The sequence below is a fragment of the Vollenhovia emeryi genome, unplaced genomic scaffold (genome assembly GCF_000949405.1).
Source record: "Vollenhovia emeryi isolate VEMERY1.0 unplaced genomic scaffold, V.emery_V1.0 DF939120.1, whole genome shotgun sequence".
Taxonomy (NCBI): Eukaryota; Metazoa; Arthropoda; class Insecta; order Hymenoptera; family Formicidae; genus Vollenhovia; species Vollenhovia emeryi.
In genome coordinates this window covers 1404658-1416472 of record NW_011967246.1, presented here as the reverse complement: position 1 = coordinate 1416472, position 11815 = coordinate 1404658, and the positions used below count along the sequence as shown (strand labels likewise).

Here is an 11815-nt window from a genome sequence, read left to right as displayed (position 1 = left end):
AAAGTACTGGTGAGAGGAATTGAAAAATAATTACGTGCATAATCTATTGTGCATTGCTTCTTTTATAAAAGGAGAAGTTTGAGAAAATGAGAAAAATTTGCCCACATATAATCGGATATAAATAAAATTATGAAATGTTGTATAATCTATATCAGTATATTTTTTGTAAGAAAAGCAATTCGCAAGATATTTTTTAATTATTTTTTTCTATATATACAAATAGAGATACAAAGGAAAGAAAACATACGTGGGCAACATTTTATGTACTCATATATTTATGTGTAGTTTTATATGGAAAATTACGGGAAAGTTTAAAATGTAAATTAATTGTTTCATTAAAACTTTGCAGACAATTCGAAAGATCGAAACTAGCATCCTTTCATTGTATTACAACAGTTGTATTACAACTTTGTGCCGTGTGGTAAAATTCAATTTTATGATTAAATTTACAACGTGATAAAGAAAACTATTATACATTGAAATGAGGTTTACGTGATTTATTGTTTCAACTAGGCGAGCGCGATTAAAAAGCAGACGATGGAAGCTCAGTTTCTCAAAACTTTCGTAATTTTATCTAGTACAAGAAGCACACGAAGTCTTTAAAAACCGCCGTCCGGCCGTCGGCTGTGGAATTTCTCGTGGAAGCCGCCGTACGAATTTCTACCGGGCACCGTGTCGTGAAGAAATTCGCCCCCGGCTGCTGTAAATGTAGTCCCCTCTACGTAATATGCGATTGCTCGTCGGGACATTGACCAGTATTCGACTTTCTCGACGCTGTAGTCGAAAAATGTAACGTGAACGAACTTTCGTGAGGCCCACATCGGAGATACAGCCTCGTCCAACGTCGGTGACTGTAAACAGTTACCGTGGGATGATTCAATCGCATGAATGTTACGTTATATTTGCCGCTAATCTCAATCATTTTATGATAAACGCTATCTTCTCCATCGTATATAAGAATTACGTCGAGAAGATATATCTTCGATCGCTGATAAGAGGGCAATGTTCATCGACCTATCCTTCGTCACCTTCATGCATCCGCGACCGATTCAAGTACGTCTCACCTGTGGCACTCTTTTTGCGAGCGTAAAGTCTTTTTGCGACGATAAAATTAAAAGAGGCTTCGTAAACAAGTTCAATTACCCCGAATGTCGTAAGTCATATCGAAAAGATATAAATCGACTTCAATTGGTGATAAGAGGACATTGTACGTCTAACTGTCCGTCACCTTCGCGCACCGCGACCGTTTCAAGTGCCGTGATTGTTTTTGCAAATGTCAAATCTTTTTGCAACGATAAAAATAATTGAGATTTCGTAAACAAGTTCAATTACCTCGAGAAAGGAAAGAATACGAATATTCTGATTTTAAAAAATGCCGTTATGTAAGCGCTTCAAAATAATATTAACTTATAATTCACGGATTCTAGAGATATTTTCGCGTTTACGATTGATAACTTTGCGAATGTATTTTTACATACAAATTAAAAATACATGACAAAAATCTCTTCCATCATCTTTCTTAAAATATACGTAGAATTATTGAGATCTACTGTACATAAAAATATTTGTATTCTTTCCCAAAACATTGCGACAGTATTTATAATATTAATTGTTCGAAGTATTCCTCTGCATATTTGGAAATTTGAAGGGGAAATGGCAAACTGGAGGTCCGGGATGAAACGGACGCTACATAAATTTTACGAATGTATTTTCACGTATAAATTCAAAAAACACGATACAAATCTCTTCCATCCTTTCCTGCATTAAAATGCGATCTTCTTCCTAACAATTATTAAATTTTCAATCGATAATCCGATAATAACACACTGCTTAAATATTTAATCTATAAATATATAAGCTATGTATTCTAACGCGCACGCTATATATAATGTTAAAGAATTTACATTGTCGCTCGCGGTTCACGGTTCCGGCGGTATTTACAAATTTCGGATCCCGATTGTTCACATTATCCATTACATCGTTCCATTCGTGAAGGAATGTCTAGCCAGTATATATAAGTTGCAAAGTGTTACAAAAATTGAGATAGAGTATCAATACCAGTGATACAATTAAATCTGTTCTACCCCATGAGGTAGGGAAAAAAATCTACAAAATGTGGAGAGCTATCCCATAAAAAAAGTCCATACCATAAAATAAAAGTTTAAAAAAGGGACGCAATACCATTAAGCCAGTAATGTTAGTTTTGCTGAAAAGAAATGATTAGAACCATCGTTATTACCATCCTATCTTAGGAAAGAAGTTCTCCGCGACGTCCTGAAACACCTTCTCCGGCGTTTCCATAGAATTAACCTTATAAATTAAGCCCTGCCGCTCGTACATTTCTATTATCGGTAAGGTGTTTTCCAGATAAGTCTGATGACGAAAGACCAAGGACTCTTCATTGTCGTCGCTGCGGCCGCTTCCGCTGGCACCGCGATTCAGGCAACGCCGAGAGCACACCTCCTGGCTGCATTCGCAGAATATTACGCCCTTCAGGATGACTTTGTCCGACATCACCTGCCATCAACATAAGCAACATGAAATAAGTATAACGCGCACAAGGTTCTGTGTCAATTAATTATACCGTTTAATAAAGAAAAACTTGACAGGAACGAAGACAATCGTTTTCCATAGGTTTCTAGAAACGCTGAATGCAAGCCTCTTGCTCGGTCACGTTTTACGGATTTTGATGTGAAATTTACAGTTCAAGTTGCAAAAAGGATTAACTGTAGCATAATATATTTGGAATATTATGACTACCTAAAAGAATTTTCTAAGTTCATAATATAATTCACAAATATTTAGCACAAATATTTCTTAAGAGGACCACACAGTCATCGGCGAACTGAATGGCTGAAGGATCCTCTTAATGGTACATGCAAGTCGCAATCTTGACGTAATTACAATTTTTTTTTATTCCACTCAACGTAGCAAATTCGTTTTAAGGGCTAAGAGTACTAACATATTTCATTTTGATCACAATAAAACTTCTCTACGTCACATTGTACAGTTACAATGTCCAAACTAACTCTTTTTTGCAACTTTAAACATAAACTTTTCAAAATTGGGACATTATTGAGTAATTTTGTAAGTGAGATTGTGTTTAGCGCTCAAGAAAACTATGGGAAATGATTGTCCTCGTTTCTTGCGCTCAAAGTTCCTTTTTGGTCGAACAACGGTATCGGAGAAGCGTATACTATCTTAAATTATACAGTAACACAGTTATCTACATTTCTACATATATGTATATGTATACATTCTTAAACTACCAACTCTATTTTACCGCTTATCCAAAGTCTCAGGTCCGGTCTAGAATGAGTTGTTAGTCAGAAATATATGTCGATTCTGTTTCTTTCGCCCAGAAAGAAAAAGGATCGACATACAGTTGCGACTTCTGACCAGCGACTAACAACTCATTGTAGACCGGGCCTTAGGCGACAGAGCTGCAAAATTAGGCCAGCAAACGGTATCGCGATAACTAAAAGAACCAGGTGTTTCAAACACAAGCTTTATATACTTGGATACCTTAATGCTGACATATTTGTCTGTTACCATCTGACAAATATCTATTACATTTAAAAAAATAAGATAAGATAAGATAAAGTAATGCCCACTAGGCATTAGCGGGCATTGGTGTACAAGATGTTGGTCAGCAGTTTCCCCCCTCGACGAAAACCATCAATCCGTATTCTAGTTGTAGACAAATTTTGACAATTTAACAAACAAAACTCACAAGGCTCCGATGTGAAATCACAAATACGAAGCAATAAAGGGCACAAGAGCCAGGGCAGGATTTTAATTTTTAAATTTATTGCAAAAAATGAAAAGTGAAAATCACTTAGACACACCAACATCCTGTATTTGTGATTGATTAATTTGTGGCGTTCCGAGGTTCAACGCCACGTAAATATTCCAGAAATGACAAACATATCCGGGGATAAGGCGAGGGGATAATTGGCTGAACGAGATACCCGGTTCCAGCCGTCGAGGTTATCCTGATTCCTGGGAAAGCCGTCGATGAGGAAGCGGCAGTGCGGGTTCTTGGACGTCTGCATGGAGCGGTCGATGAGGCTGCAGGTGATCTCCACGGGGACGATGGTGCCGCTCCGGATGTGCGTCTCGATGAGCTCGCCATACTCCGAGCCCGGCTTGGCGCGTTCCTCGCGCAGCAGGTCGCCGGCTGACAGGTGGGCATAACCGTAACGCTCGACGATGTAGCGGCAGAGCGTGCCCTTGCCGGCGCCCGGGCCGCCCAGGATGAACACCACCTCCGGCTTCTGCGTCGTGGCAGCGGACATCGTGCGAATACAACGTCGCGCGCCGGCCGCGAGAGCCCGTAACATGTACGGAGGATGCCACTTATACACGCAAAAACGTCGATCAATCCGACTCTTTCGCACATGCGGCGGCTGACCAGTGGCGCCATTTTTAAAAGATCCACGTGGGTCGGGAATACAAAAAGCGCGTGGCCCGCCGAATCGATCGATCGAAACCTGGCCGCTTTTACGCGGCGTCTAGTCTTGAAAAATCAATCGATGAATTATCACTGAAAACAGCGAATGGTCACTGATCTACAGCCGCAAGTATACCACTGAGATTTTTAGTAGTGTACCTGTAACTGCAAATCAGTGACTATTTTCAGTGATAACCCACTGATTTGACTTTTAGAGAGTACAATGGGACCTGTAAGACTGTGGTCGAGCTGTCGCTTTAAATATTTCCAAGTCTTCTTTTTTCCCCCCCCCTTTCTTTCAGAAAAAATAGAAGGAGAAGAGAAACTCCTCGAAGCGTTTGTAGCGACGACCTGACCGCAGCCTAAGAAAAAGAGCAATCGCAGTCGATTATTCTCCTCACATTTGGTTGCGACAGGTCATTGTAGACGCCGCAGAAGCCTGATATTACATTTGTCTTACGACAAATTTTTTAAGTGTGTCGATTGGCTGCAGGATAGTAAAATTCTTGGGTATCTAACAATTTTCTATTCAGCAGCCAATCGACACGCTTAAAAAAACTTGTCGTACGACAAATGTAATATTAGGCTTAGGGCCTGAGCAGAATGGTTGTTTCGTACAAGACAATGTTTCATGTTTTAAATCTTTGTCTTAAATTAACGCACAATGACTGTCTTGTGTCCTAAGAATACAAGACATTTTGCTCAGGTCCTATGGCTGGTGTTACATTTGTCGTACGACAAATTTTTTAAGTGCGTTGATTGGCTACAGGATAGTAAAATTCTCGAGTATCTAGTAATGTTCTATTCAGCAGCCAATCGACGATTTATGGCTGATTTTTTTCACTTCCCGATAAAATTATCCGGAGGTTAATCTCAAGTTTTAGCCAATCACGTGCATGGATCTGGGGCTCGATTCTTGAATTCATTCGAAGAAGAAACGTATACGAAAATTCTGCTCTGACAGAAAAGTTGAAACTCGATTGGTTAAAGCCATTCGAATAGCCAATCAACTTGCAACTTTTCTGTAAGAGCAGAATTTTCGTATACGTTTCTCCTTCGAATAAATTCAAGAATCGAGCCCCTGGTAGTTTATCTCCTGTTTAACCGCAACATAACTGGATGTGAGGAAATCGGGCATTAATCGACGATTAACTAAAGCCAACGGCACACGATACTAATTTGCCTACTGGATTGTTCACGGGAGCCAATCAGGTTGCAGCTTTCAGTCACCTGATCTGAAACTCTGCATCCTTATTGGTTCTGGTAAGCAATCCAGTAGGAAAATTAGTATCGTGTGCCGTTGGCTTTAGCTGCCACGTGTAGTTTTCAGCTACGGCGATATATCTTCTAGCCTTAACAATGAACGGATAGTCCGCTGTACATTGGGACTCACTTTTGTTTTACTACACACGACTATACATTTTTCTTTCCGAGCAGGAGCATTTCGTGCAGTCTCGGAGCACGCGCCTGCCGAGCTCGGTCACGTGACCGATTACATCTCTCACGCATGTGTACCCGGTGCGTATTTATTTCGGGATCTGCCCCATCAGTGCCCATCACTGGCAACGTGAGATTAGGCTCGAAGTTCAAGATTTATCGAAAACGATGATAAACGCAATAACGATAACCTAATGACAAGTAGTTATGTGGTACCGAGAACATAGGTCTGTTTTTAGAATCGCAGTGCGAAATTGTATCTTTAAAGTTTGGTTAGGAGCGTGTGTTAACCTCTACGTCGTATGGCTCTCAGTAGCGTCTTATTTCGAATAATGAAAAGTAAAGTACATATACGCTTTACAAGCTCTTGCGCCCCTGCATCTCGCCGATAACGGTTCACGTTAATTGCCAAGTCGATCAATTTGAAGTTCACCGTGCAGAGAGTTTAATCTTTCGATAGATTCACTTTGTTTCGTTCTGAAACGATGAACGTTCGTCTGATGACGAATAATCTTTCTCGCGCAGACTAAATTCTATACTTGTTATTTCCCTGACATTCGCGTTCGTCGCATTAAGCAAACCTCAACCTCTGCACTGCAGAGATAAGTAATAGTTGGTTTGACAACGGTACTGTTGACACAATGGCTACGTTCAGCAGAAAAAGCTGCTTTGCAACTATTGTAAAATGCATGAATCTAATGGCGTATGCACTTAAGTTCACTCAAGAGTAAGAGACCACGCCAATCAGATTCACGAATTTTACAACAGTTGCAAAGCAGCTTTCTCTGCTGAACGCAGCCATTAATAAATAAGAATCTATCTGCTATTTACTGGCTATATTGTTACAGGTAAGGTATTTAAACATGACAATTGTGAGAAGATGCCGCCGGTTCACTGGGGCTTTCAGTCTGCTGTCACATAACACGTATTCCAGTCCCAAGCTGGCAAACCGCATGGCTGTGAATTTTGAACCGTGTACAATGGTTCATACTTGGTCCTCGTTGTGTTCAGCGCGTAATAAGTACAAGTACGAAGCGAGTCCCAATATACAGCGGACTAGCTGCTCATTGTTAAGGCTAGAAGATACATCGACTCGCGTCAATTTGATAGATTCGCAGCAGAGGAGATGCCTGAGCATCGCCACAAAGCTAGTCAATAATGCCTCGCCAAAAGTACAGCCATATATGAAACTTATGAGGATAGATAAGCCGATAGGTGAGACATCCGATTGTCAGTTATCTGTTGTACCGCACGGAGAGAATTTGCTCGTAAAATTTACCCCGAAAGCCACGCAGGGCCAGTTTCACCAAACGTCGGTTAACTACTAACCGAAGGTTAATTGATTCTCTGTCTCTTCTTGGAGAACACGATAGAAAAAGATAGGGAGTCGACTGAACTGATAATCGACCGTTAACTGATAACCGACGTTAGTGAAACTGGCCCGTAATCGTGGGACAACGTGGCATTTCGAAGAACTGTACAAGAGTTTTTTTTATTCTGCCAGTAAAATGTATACCAAGTATAATTACTTGAATTTATCCTGAAAATCGTGTAATCATTGGACAGCATGGCATTTCGAGGCATTTTACGAGTTTTTTGAAATTTTTACCGCACATTTTACTAGTAGAATGTACGGTAAAATTTCACAGAAACTCGTAAAATTGTTCAAAATTTCACGAGTTGTCCGACGGTTAGATAATTTTCAGGATAAATTTTAAGATAAAACTCCCGTGTCGGATTCATGAATACGCCTTGCGTATATGTGAATTTATCTTTATAATCTTTTTTTTCCTCCGTCAGGAAGCTGGTTGCTGTTCTGGCCTTGCGGGTGGAGTATCGCCTTGGCGGCTCCCGCCAGTGCCTTACCAGATTTCTACATGCTGGCGCTTTTCGGCACGGGCGCGTTTATCATGCGCGGCGCGGGATGCACCATAAATGACATGTGGGATCAGGACATTGACAAAATGGTAAGATGCACCAACACCCCCTCGTCCCCTTGGACGTCGCGGCTAACGTAGCTCATTGTCTTAGGTTACCAGAACGAAGGAGAGACCTTTGGTAACCGGTGAAATAACTTCGAAACAATCGTTAATGTTTCTGGCCGGGCAATTGAGCTTGGGACTGCTTGTATTGCTGCAACTGAATTGGTACAGCGTATTTCTCGGTGCCAGCTCGCTAGGTACTGTGTAACGCAGCGACGTAACTGTGCGTTTAAATGAATCTAAAGCACTTTTCCTTTTTTTGCTAGGTCTAGTAATAATTTATCCGCTAATGAAAAGAATAACGTACTGGCCGCAATTAATTCTGGGAATGACTTTTAATTGGGGCGCCTTACTGGGATGGTCAGCTGTACAGGGATCGTGCGACTGGTCTATCTGCTTGCCTCTCTATGTAGCCGGTATTTGTTGGACTATTCTGTATGATACAATATATGCTCATCAAGTAAGTGATAGTATGATGACTTTTCGCATTTCTCATATCGCTCACGATTCGCTTTCTCTGCGCTAGGACCGAGTCGATGACATTCTGCTGGGTATGAAGTCGACCGCTATAAAATTCGGGGAGGACACGAAATTCTACTTGTCCGGTTTTGGAATAGTAATGATTGCGAGTTTAATCGCATCCGGTGTATTAGCTACCCAGACTTGGCCTTACTACACCACTGTTGGATTAATTGCAACGCATATTAGCAACCAGGTAAAAAATGTTTTACACGTTTAAAATTGCACCCGAATAAAGTAATTTCTTCCTTTCAGATATACACTTTGAACGTTAACGATCCTACGGATTGCGGCAATAAGTTCAGATCCAATCACAAGGTAGGCATGCTATTGTTCCTTGGAATTGTATTAGGAAACTTGATGAAAAAGCCGATCGCGGAAAACAAGAACGGAACCAAAAATACGAAGCCTGAAATTGTCGTACTGTGATGTAGATGAAATAAAAAGTAAGCGCGATTTATGAATTTAATACAATTTTAAATTACGTAAAATAAAAGAATAGAAAAATTACATTGGCAAATATTCCTTTAATTCACAGGCAATGTTATAATTTTCAAATATTTTGGATTAATTTCATAGATAGAAATTCTTTGATCTGAATTGATACAAATTGACTATATTTTTGTATAAATTTCATATCTCTTAGTATTATCGCCTATAGTATTGTAGTCAAACCGCTATACACGATTAAACAATCGTGTGTACCTTTCACTCATACCTCAAGTGTACCTCCTATGAGATAGAAAAGAATGGTTGTCAAGGTCCGAACAGAATTGACATCAGACAATAGAGATCTTATTGGTGATTGATTGTGATAGTAGATACTTTTCATTATATTAAAATAATGAAATCCCTGTTGTATTATACTGTGACAACGCAATGATTGTATTGTATTCTCACAATTAATAAAATGTAAATAAATCAAACGACACGGAGAGAAAACTGTAGCCACGGCAGCCAGAACTGCATGTGGCAACTAAATGTCAGTTGTAAAATATGGACAGCTAATATTTCGTTGTAATAGCTCAATATTTTGCTACTATTCCTATTGTATTAGACAGCAAACCGTTTGCCTGTGGTTCAAAAATTTATAGTCGTGGCAGCAAAGTATTTTTAGCAGACCACGATTAGCTACGGTGGTAACACTTTTTTTTGTCAATGAAGAAAAGACACGGGACATGGATAAGAAAATCAAACAAATTTATTTGTCTATTGCCTGAATTGTTTCAAATCTAATATTTGCTATCTAGTTCCTTACAAATTATTGCTGTTACACAATTCTTGACAAAATTGTCTCAGCAACTGTAAGCTCTAGATTAAACTTTCCTTTTCCCATACGTCACTTCTCTTCCCTTTCTTTGATAAGCTCGACATACTCGTCGCGAGTCAACAGAGACCGCTTTAAGCTATCCAGCAGTTTTATATTCGGCAATATTATAGCCAGGTATCCACCTTTATGCGGCGGTTCCCTGAGAAGTTGCGGGTCCTCCGACAACGCCTCGTTGACTTCCACTAACTTTCCTATCATACAGCACTTGATGACGTACTTTTGCCCGTCCAAGCAAGATATAGTGCAGACATTCGAGTTGGTCTGCAGCGGTTGCGCGCCGTGCTTCCCCTTCCCTGAGACTTTGTTTAACAACCTGTCCAGCTTGTCGCTCACCTTAAAGTCCACCTTCTCTATACCTTTGTCGTCTTGCAAGATCACATGACTGGGCGCCAAGGACAGCATACAGATACGATTACTGTGAATCCACACGCACATATCGTCCCCGGGCGATTGCACGTCTACTTTGTAATACGGAGTAAAATAGCGATCCGTAATGGTAGGAAAGTAACCGCTGTATTGTACCTCGTCCAGCATGTCGGAGATGTCCTCGTCGGGAGGCAACGTAAACGACTCGTCGTCGTCGCCGTCAACCATCGCCGACGCCTCGTTGTCGCTGTCCCCTAATCTCTCCTCCTCCTCCTGCTCCTGTCGAAGAGAGACCTCTGCCGCATCGGGAGTATCCTCGGCCAGACTTCCCTGCGAGTCGCCTGCCGCCTCTCGATCGCAGGATCTACCTTTACAATCATCTTCCGATTTCAGTCGTTTGGCTCTCGGCCCGTCGACCTCCGATATCAGATTCATGCCCGGTTCTAGAATTGGCGTGTGCGTGCAACTGGAATGGGATCCTAATAATCCACAATTGTCAACGAGTGACACGCGACGGTGCAAAAATAGATTCCGACAGTCTTTGGGTGGTCGAATTGCCAGGCGAACTATTCACGCGCGACGATCAGCTGCTGCTTCCTGGCTGCGGCGGCTGTACCGTTGCTAACCTCTTACTTCGGAACTGCGAACTTTCCGCCCTGCGAATCTCTCTCTGCGACAAACGTTGGAATCAGTCAATTAATTCGGGCAATTAATCCGCGCCGGAGGTGACTCACCTGTTCCTTTATGCACTTGTTCATCTCCCGCTGGATGTGCTCGCAGTAGCCCAGAAACCTCCGGTACGGATGCTGCAAGCACAGAATCGTTGAGAAAGCGCACGCGGGCGAAACGGGCGGCGTTACCTCATTCTCGCACTCCTGAAATCGGCGAAATATGTCGTTACAGGCGGCATTGTGCGCGGCCAGCGATCTATAACTCATATCTCCGTCACGGCGAGGCCCCCGGCGAAATTACCCGCGTTTCTCATTACGCAATCGCGCGACGGATTCACCTGCCGCCTCGCAGTCGCATTGGGAGCTTTCAAGCTTTGCGATGTGCGACAGCAACAAGACACGTGTGTTAAAAGCCGGTGTGATCGGTAAAATTTGTTAGAACGGTTTGCTCGTGACATAATATTAATTTCATTGCATTGATGTTATATTTATGTTATATTTCACGGATGTATGTACGTAGATTTGTAATTCAAAGAATATTCGCCTCTTATTTCGAGCTACATATATTTTTATGTTGTTGCACTAATGGGTGAATTTTAACTCCGGCTTTTATCAACGTCGTTTAACTTTGTTCGTGTCTATTTCTACCAAATTAACATTTTATCTCAGTTTACGTTACTCTTTATCTTTTTCTGGTTTCTGGAATTGGAAAAAGATAACAATTTAGTTAAACCGTAACTTAAAATTAATCTGCATTAGTAGAAATGGGCAACGATCAGTTTAATTCATCGTTTGTCTCTTTCTCACTGTCGACGCTATCGATTTAAGACCCTGCATCCTGCATCCACGTTGCTAGAATTGAGCCAAGTTCATAGCTGCTTTCGCGAGAAGATCAAAATGACCCTGTGCTATGATTGGTCAAATCTGGAATTTCATTGAATAAAATTTCAATGTGATGCTACGAAATTTCAGATTTGACCAATCATAGCACGGATCATTTTGATCTACGTCGCGAAAGCACCCCAGAAGTCGATTGGTTGTCGCAGCAACTTCCGCC

General features: G+C 41.2%; 3 protein-coding genes across 7 annotated transcripts; 1 reads left to right on the top strand and 2 right to left on the bottom strand.

Annotated features, from left to right (window-relative positions):
• Positions 1 to 625: 625 nt before the first annotated feature.
• LOC105570484 (UMP-CMP kinase) lies at positions 626 to 4415 on the bottom strand. The gene is made up of 3 exons (XM_012027709.1): positions 3972 to 4415; positions 2240 to 2517; positions 626 to 851 (listed from the first exon to the last, which is right to left on the bottom strand). The coding sequence occupies exons 1-3, from the start codon at positions 4341 to 4343 to the stop codon at positions 719 to 721; spliced, it is 783 nt and encodes a 260-aa protein (XP_011883099.1). The 5' UTR covers positions 4344 to 4415; the 3' UTR covers positions 626 to 718.
• Positions 4416 to 5744: 1329 nt separating this feature from the next.
• LOC105570485 (4-hydroxybenzoate polyprenyltransferase, mitochondrial) lies at positions 5745 to 9320 on the top strand. 5 transcript variants are annotated; one of them, XM_012027714.1, is made up of 8 exons: positions 5978 to 6117; positions 6739 to 7105; positions 7691 to 7857; positions 7922 to 8069; positions 8139 to 8332; positions 8399 to 8587; positions 8647 to 8837; positions 9038 to 9320. In XM_012027714.1, exons 2-7 carry the CDS (start codon positions 6754 to 6756, stop codon positions 8818 to 8820), a joined length of 1224 nt encoding a protein of 407 aa, XP_011883104.1. In that variant the 5' UTR covers positions 5978 to 6117; positions 6739 to 6753; the 3' UTR covers positions 8821 to 8837; positions 9038 to 9320. The 5 variants fall into 5 exon arrangements, with proteins under 5 accessions (XP_011883102.1, XP_011883104.1, XP_011883103.1 ...); XM_012027713.1 differs by having other exon boundaries at positions 8930 to 9320; XM_012027712.1 differs by lacking the exon at positions 5978 to 6117 and adding an exon at positions 5745 to 5971 and having other exon boundaries at positions 8647 to 9320.
• A 250-nt stretch (positions 9321 to 9570) lies between these two features.
• On the bottom strand, positions 9571 to 11349 carry LOC105570483 (protein Simiate). The gene is made up of 3 exons (XM_012027707.1): positions 10948 to 11349; positions 10822 to 10893; positions 9571 to 10757 (listed from the first exon to the last, which is right to left on the bottom strand). Exon 3 carries the CDS (start codon positions 10520 to 10522, stop codon positions 9731 to 9733), a length of 792 nt encoding a protein of 263 aa, XP_011883097.1. The 5' UTR covers positions 10523 to 10757; positions 10822 to 10893; positions 10948 to 11349; the 3' UTR covers positions 9571 to 9730.
• Positions 11350 to 11815: the final 466 nt, after the last annotated feature.